The sequence below is a fragment of the Acanthopagrus latus genome, chromosome 9 (genome assembly GCF_904848185.1).
Source record: "Acanthopagrus latus isolate v.2019 chromosome 9, fAcaLat1.1, whole genome shotgun sequence".
NCBI classification, from domain to species: domain Eukaryota; kingdom Metazoa; phylum Chordata; class Actinopteri; order Spariformes; family Sparidae; genus Acanthopagrus; species Acanthopagrus latus.
Window position 1 is genome coordinate 14,142,423 of NC_051047.1, and position 8,190 is coordinate 14,150,612.

At 39.2% G+C, this 8,190-nt stretch overlaps 1 protein-coding gene across 3 annotated transcripts; it reads right to left on the reverse strand.

The window, feature by feature from the left end:
- Nucleotides 1-1,130: 1,130 nt before the first annotated feature.
- gpr1 (G protein-coupled receptor 1) lies at nt 1,131-8,079 on the reverse strand. Of its 3 annotated transcripts, XM_037109620.1 has the most exons (4): nt 7,996-8,079; nt 4,610-4,853; nt 3,163-3,283; nt 1,131-3,027 (listed from the first exon to the last, which is right to left on the reverse strand). In XM_037109620.1, exon 4 carries the CDS (start codon nt 3,023-3,025, stop codon nt 1,946-1,948), a length of 1,080 nt encoding a protein of 359 aa, XP_036965515.1. In that variant the 5' UTR covers nt 3,026-3,027; nt 3,163-3,283; nt 4,610-4,853; nt 7,996-8,079; the 3' UTR covers nt 1,131-1,945. The 3 variants fall into 3 exon arrangements, with proteins under 3 accessions (XP_036965515.1, XP_036965516.1, XP_036965514.1); XM_037109621.1 differs by lacking the exon at nt 7,996-8,079 and having other exon boundaries at nt 3,168-3,283; nt 4,610-5,163; XM_037109619.1 differs by lacking the exon at nt 7,996-8,079 and having other exon boundaries at nt 4,610-5,160.
- Nucleotides 8,080-8,190: the final 111 nt, after the last annotated feature.

Here is an 8,190-nt window from a genome sequence, read left to right on the forward strand (position 1 = left end):
AAGGCTAATTTTTGAAAACATTGACTAATCTAATGGTACAGATGTTCAAGACTAGCCACAACAGTGATGTAAGCCTATGTACCTCAGTATGTTCTCATTAGGGACAGGCTGTGGTGATGTGGTACAATCATTGTAAATAATACCCAAGAGTCACACTTGAGTTGGAGTTAAAATAGCTTCATAAATTACAACATTGGTAAACATGAAAGTCAGCCATGCAAATAGTATTGAAAGTCTTAATATATCTGATATTAAGTGTGTTTATTTTAAGTATCAAAAGTCATTTTCAGACATTAATGTACTTGCGTATCAAAAGTAAATTAAGTACATATAAATTATACATATATACTCTATGTTTATACTTTAAAGCCTCCTATCCACCCATCAAGTACCGGTCTGCAGATTATAATATTCACTTAGTCAAATCAAATCAAATCACTTTCAACTACATTCACTCTGAGGCAGCGTGCAATTTACCTGGAAAAATAACTAGTAGCTTCAGTTATCATTATCATAAATGTAATGGAGTAAAAAGTACATTATTTGCCTCCAAAATGAAGCAGAAGTATGAAGTAGCAGTAAAAGGAAATACTTAAGGAAAATACAAGTAACTCAAAATTGTACTGAAGTACAGCACTTGAGTAAATGTACTTTGTTTCATGCAGTCACTGGGCACAATGTGGCTACGCTTTCTTCATCACATTACTTTGCAATGTATTCTAAAGAGCACACAATCCTAAAGATGGAGGTCCACTTGGGCTGTTCCTAAGGTGCCATGAAGACATGCTGAATGTTGTTGTTTGAAGGGGAGGGAAATGTTTTACTTCCCATGTATTCAACCCAGGATGGTAACTAACAATGATGTAATCCTTACATGTCAGAGTTCAACAGAAAGAAATAACAGGAAGTGTGTGAGTTTGTAAACAGCCCCTCAGCAAATGGAAATACATTAACATCTGGGCTGATATCAGGCTAGTGTATACTTATTTTGCCCGTGTAAAGCCACTTGGCGGTCTAGTGTGTGTACATAACACATCAAAGCCTGCTATTACATGCTGTCACAATGACAGACTCTTCAATGACATCAAGTCAAACACAATAAAAAACAAAATATGAACAAGGAAAGGATAGCAGATGTACAGAGAAATACATTTATTGAAATTTATGCTAGGCATTTGTAATATATTAGAATATAACATTTATACAACTCTCAACTAGTTTAAAAATCTTACAATACATTAATAAGTGACTAGCAGCCAGTATAAAACTGTATAACACATAATACTATCAGACTACAAATAGATACAGTATATGCAACATATCTCATCTTTTAAAACTAAAGACGTCATGCTTCATGAGTACAATGAAACATTTGCATTTGATGAAAGCTAATAACAATTACTGTCATCATCGGCTAATCGGTCAGTGTCCATAAAATGATAAACAATAGTGAAACATTTTCATTGCAAATTGAGAGCAACAGTCCAAAACACAAAGACGTTCATGTTATACTTAAATCATCGAAGAAAAAGAACTTCAAGCAACAGATTCTCACAATTTGAGAAGCTGGAACCAGACAATGCTTAAGATTTTTATTTCCAAAGGAAAAGGAACACCTAATTGGTTATCAGATTAGTTTTAATCATCTGTTGATCAACTAAGTGACTGTTCCAGCTTTTAATTTTATCTTGCCTCTTTCTCTTCAAATTGATATATTATATAATACATGGAAAGATAATATCTCTCGTACACATTATACACACTTTGCTCAACTTTTCCATTCAGAGTAATTACACACGACTCTGTCCAAATGTAACAAAATAGGAAAATCTTAACACTACACTTGGAAAGACCAACTATGGTAGTCCCCCACATTTAAGCTTAAGTAATAGTCTTACCCTCATGCATTTCATGGAAAACGACTACAGTCTGAGGATGGTTGTAATCATAGAGTTGATGATGCCACAGGCTCCTCTGGGACACCGTCCTGTTGAACTCCTGGCACAGACTCCGTCTCAGTGGCAGAGATTGACTGGCTGAGCTCTCTCAGTGAACTCTTGGTTAAGTCAAAGCATGCACGCTTGAGGATATGACGCACCTTTTTGCCCAGGAGTATGTACAGCAGGGGGTTGATGCAGCTGTTGAAAAAACCTAAGCTGGTGGCGAGAGGAAAGCCAGCTTTCAGAATGTTGTGTAGGTATGCTGAGGAGTGTATAGTCAACTCCATCAAGCTGAAAGTATGAAAAGGTGCCCAGCATAAAAAGAAGGCCAGGATGACAGCAGAGACTGTTTTGGAGAAGCTGGACAGGCGGACTGAACCCCCGGATTGATTCACTTTGATTGTCAGGAGTATTCCCGTCACACATATGGCAGTAAAAGGCAAGAAGAATCCCACCGTGGTGCGAATGACCACTATTATAATATGCCTCATGGCTGCTGTGTGTCCGTCCCCTGTGTGGAAGTTGTTGAAGCACACCACCTTGTTGTGCAAGCGCATGGTGTCGCGAAAAATCAGCGCCTGGCAGCTCAAGGCAGCAGCTAGCACCCATATGCACCCACACACGACCCAGGCTCTCTCTACGGTGCGATACCTCTGACACCAGTTGAGGTGCACCAGAGAGACATATCTGTCTATGCTGAGCACTGTGAGGAAGAGCACACTGGCGAACATGTTCATCACAGACACAAATGAGTTAATCTTACACAAGGCCACACCAAAGTGCCAGTGGAAGTCCCTCAGGATGTAGTCAATGTAGAAGGGTAGAAAGAGCACGAATACAAAGTCTGCCATGGCTAGATTGAGCAACCAGGTGCTGTTGACAGTCTTTTTGCTTTTGAATGCCGTCACCCAGATCACAGTTCCATTTCCAATCAGGCCGAGCACAAAGGATATAATGTAGATGACCACTGAGATAATGTGTGTAGTTTCGCTCTGCTTGTGTCCAACCTCAAGCTCTTCCAAGTCGCCATACTCCAGGTCATATTCATAGCTGTAATTCCCGTAGTCCTCAGCGGATGCATCCATTGCTGCAAGGATGTAACATCAGTGGTAAAGTTATCTGTGGGAAGCTCACGAAAAGATTCACCTCTTTAAATTATCCATAAACACATTAGCTTATTTAAAAAGATCAGATACTAAATCAGCATTATGATAAACCTCACCTCACCCTCCTTGTGATTATTCCGGGTCGTCCTCCGAAAGGATTAAGTTGCCTGTCTTGTGCCTCTTTCCGATTATTCACTTCCTTTGTTGAAGTTAAGACCGGGTGTGTCCCGACTAACCCTGAAATATGATGTCAACATCCTTTGGATCAACAATGTGGACACTGAGATGCCCAACAGATGAGGCAGAAAAAGCCTTCATAGTATGATTCATATCACAAGTTGTTTTGCAAGTGCAATGTCAGAACTGGCAAATACTGCACTGTTACACAATGTTCATCATTTCCAAGGCTATTAACAACCAAGCAGCTGGGCGGGTATCTTTCCACAATTCATCAATATTTGTATCATTATGGAGCGCAGGCAATGACAGTTTTTACTTGAGCCACTTTCAATCAGACTTACCATGAATCTGTGGTCTGAGGTGAATGTTGTTTGTTTGCTTTGGTTTTACTAGACTATTTCTAGTGTCCATTGCATAACACAAATGTATTAATATGTCACAAATTAACTGTGAAAAACAAATGTCTGATCAAACAATGTAATTAATGTGACATCTTAATCTGTCAAAACAACAGCAATAATATGATTTAAATCTTTATCTGAGTGAGAAAAAAAAGATGTTATGACAAATGTAACTTTGCCAATACAAAGAGCACCATAAGGCCAGTAAGAATCTGTTAGACTGTACAGACAATATGTCAGTAATTATAAGAGATATTACTGTTGGAGTAAGCAATAGACAATAAGACCAACAATAAGACTTGGATATTAAATGGGCGCTATACAGTTTTGGAAGACATTCAAACTCTGAATTGTATTATATAAACTCAGTTTATATGTACAATATATGATGAGGTAATAATACAAACTCATAAATATCTATTTTTGTCATAATTAAGTTAAGCAGCTTACAGCGGGGGAAAATAAGGAGCTAGATAAAAAGCTAGAGAGGTGGCAGGGTCTGCCAAATACAAACAAAAGAAACAAACATTGTGAAATTGTGTTGTACTTTGAGGTCAGTTGGTTTATTTTGTTCATTCAGAGATGAAAACAAAGACAGTTAGTTTATTCAATTTGTTTAGACATAATAATAATAAACAGTCAATGAAGATCTTTCTCTTCTGATTAAAATGTCTTCAACAAAACTACCCAGTGCTCATTTAACCTAATTCTAAAGAAAAAACAAAAATACTCAACCTTCACTATAGAGACAACAACAAAGACTAGAAGCAAAATATACAAAAGGGCAAATCAGTGCAATCAACGCATGGAGAACAACCTCTCTCCTGACTACATCTTTACACACACCTCAGCAAAACAATGCAGAAACATTGTTAATGCATCAGGTACCTTATCTATCGAATAGGAAACAACAGATCTCAAGGTCTCATAACAGTAAGTGCCACATACACAACACTTAATTGAATAAACATGCATCGCTTACCTAACAAAAAAAAGTGCGGCGCTTCCTTTTACAAGTATTTGGATGGGGGGAAAAGTGCTCCAGCTCCCGGATGAAAGTGACTGCTAACTTAGCCTTCTTTTTAGCCTCCGCTTCTGCTGCTGGGCCTCGTCCGTGACTTCTCCTGCAAAGGCTCCTACTTTTTCCTGCGGCATGTGTTGTCTTTCCGTGAGCCCATCCAAGCATAACTCCGCTGTGAGATGTGTGCGGTGTGGGCGCGCCCCGGCTGTGACGCGTCAAACATGGACCGCAGAGAGAAGAGAAGTTATTGGTCACCGGCGCGGAGTGAACAATTCTTTCATTCAAGAGGACCTGCGGCTGCTGCTCGCAACAGCGGGGGAAACCCTCAGCGCACGGTCTACCCCCTCCCCGTCCTTTGCTGCACGTACCGTTTTGTTTTTTTGTTGTTTTTTTTTTCGCAGCCTTAAAAATGCGCACATTGCTTAGGTCAGTGGGAAGGGCCAACAGAGGGGGAAGTTTACTCGAGGCTGTCGTCTTTTTCTTTTTCTTTTACTTCTGCTTCACCCTTGCAAAGGCGTTCAACTCTCTGATGCACTGTTAAAAAACAAAACAAAAAACCGCTTGGTGAATCCAGGGTCACTGCCTCCAGGCATTAAAGCTGAGGCTGGACAGTTCTGCATAAAGCTGCATTGTTTTCATTGCCAGTGTTTTGAAACGTATTTAGAAAGGCGTGGTTGCATTTACTAAGGCACTTACATTAAGTTTGGGGGACTTACAAAAAACTGATTTAAAAGTGAAAGGTCAAAACCGATCCAGCAGGGACTGAACTGTCATGATGCTTCAAAATGGGTAATCCTACTGTACACTTCCTCTTAGCGTCCTTAACTAGAACCTCTGACCCTGCTTGGTAAATTCCCAACATCTTTAAAATGTTATGTTATCACGCAACACCTTCCTACCCTTGCCATCTGCTTTAATAGTTTCATTTTATGCAACTTAATACTTTTGTCTGATATATTTTAGTTACATGCTTCTTTTCATATTGCAGTTATTCATACCCGTCCTCTTCGGTGCAAAGTTTGGTAAATATGATGTTCTTACACTATATAATATGATGCATTGCTTTAGATTATGCTGCCTAATGTGGGGGAATTTTATGACTCTCCCTGGTCACTCTGTCTCCAAACAACAGGAGGTCACACGTGTCTTGTACAGACGTTACGAGCAATCTTCTCATAGTCTCTGCAACCTAGATATTCACATCTATTGTAGATATGTCTACAGAACAATGTCTGATGAGCCAAGCATAAACCTCGTCAGGGGCCTTTGATCTATCTGTGTTTACAAGACTATTGTGGCAACACTCTGTGCAGACAGATGTGATGTTATGTTGCTCTTCCATGGCCATGTTCTGTAAACTATCTCAACATAAGTCATCAGTGTCATTAATATAGCAGTAATATTCATCCAAAAACTGAAGTAAAGCACAGACAGGGAATGTTTTTCATAATCAGTGCTTTTACCTTTCAAATTTTTAAATAAATTTTTGTAGATAATACTTTAACAGTTTTCCTTAACTAACGCAGGCTTTCTTAGAAAAATGAAGCAAAATGTCTGATGGCCAATCTCAGACTTGACAAAGCTCCACCAGAGTCCGAGATGACATTGCACAAAAAATATATTGGCACCGAACTTTAGTAATGAAAGTAAAAATGCCCCAGATGATTGTGATAAAACAAAACAAAACAAAAAAAGCTGTCTGTTCTGCTAATACACAGCTTATCGAGAATAACCTTTGCAGACAAAAAGAGGAATTAGCTTCCACTGAATTAGTCAAATTTAACAGCAACAAAGCACTTTTCCAAACTGTTGAAATGACACATTTCGACCATCCATGTGGACTCTTCTGCTTACTCATCCCCTTTCGTTTCATAAGACAGTCAGACAGCCTTGTCTCAGTTGTCATGATCTCTCCAGCGGCCTAAAGTGACCATCTCATCGCTCTGTGGGTGGACCAGAGAGCCCTGAGGGGGGAGCTGTCTCATCCTCCACTGTGTGTGCAATCTGCAAAGACTTCCAATCAAGTCATGCCGTGCACTGATTACAGTCCACAGCTCGAGCTGCACAGTCCTCCTTGAAGACATGTTTTTATCTCAGACAGAGACTAACTGGGGCAAAGTTCTACACTAGCATTTGTGCTTTTCCTCACTCACCCTGTCTCAACAAGCAGATCCATGAATCACTCATGTCATTTTAATTTAACTGGCCCTCTAAAACACTTTGCACCCATGTGGTAGAGATAGCTCAAACATTTACGTGGCACTTAAAGTTTTTATGAGTCAGTCCTGACACCGATGCTTTCAGAAATAATGTTACAGAGAATCCTCACAAAATATCCTGTGCTAATGTTATCATTACCATTCAACTATATATAATAACTGGTGCCTATATAATGTATATATATCTTATTTTAATTACAAGCAAAATCAAATATTACTACAAAAACCAAAACATTAACCCATAATCAGAAAAAAACATGTGATGGATTAACCCACTTTATTTATTTATTTTACTGAGTGTTTACTGCAAAGTTAGCTATCTCTTTCCTCTGAATTTCAAACCTCCTTAATTTTAAATGCAAAAATAATAATTGTGGATGCTAGATAGCTATATATGCCATATTTAGTGTATAGCTGTATGCAAAGGAATGTTTTCTGAGCTGCCTTACTTTATTTTTAAAATTGTATTTATTTATTGTTTGCTGTGTGTGAAAGCTATTATGATATTAGATACTGTGCAGCTCCTCCACTGATAATTTGTATCATTTGCGCCCCATAGACAAATATAGTTTTAGTTAACTGATTGAATTTGTTACAGGTTAAATCACCCAGAATGCTAGAGACTTAACTGCTTTAACAAGCTAAGTATTTTGTACTTCTACTATGTTTTAACCATACATGCAGTGAATATATTCATGGAAAGTTTTTTTAGGCTGATGTGGTATTACTTAAACATCTTGAGCAGAGGTTTAATGTCAGTTTTAATTTTGAATTCAAATCAGTTATAACCATGAAACTAAAAAAAAGTATTGTTCGCTAGCTACATTTAGCTCACGTTAGCAACAGAGACGTTAGCAAGCCGTCCCGTTTCCTAAAACATACCCTATTTATTTTATCATATATTAACCCTTGATCATAACAAAAAGGGTATTCTATACTTGACAAGCTGATTTTTATTATTATTATTATTATTTTTATTTTTTTTTACTGAATGTGACCAGCATGGTGTCAGTGGGTCATTTCCTGTTTTTTACAGGTTGAAGTGTTTTTTTAACAGCCGTGCCTTTGAGGTCACCTGCACAGGCTTCCTGTGACCCAGCGGGGGAGGAAGGACATGTTTGCACTCACCGAGGAGGAGTCTGCCTGCCGGTCGACTTCCAGTAGCTGCCTGGCCACCGCCTTCTTTCTGCTCCCCTCCTCCTCCTCCCCCCCTCCTGCTCCTCTCCCTCCTTCTCCTCCTCAGCCGCTACTGCAGCAGCAGCAGCCTCCCGGTGCCTCCCGGATCCATGAAGAAAGACCCCCTCGCACGGCACCGCCTCCACG

Coding starts and splice junctions, on each gene's coding strand:
- gpr1 (XM_037109620.1), bottom strand. CDS start 3,025: ATGGATGCATCCGCTGAGGACTACGGGAATTACAGCTATGAATATGAC.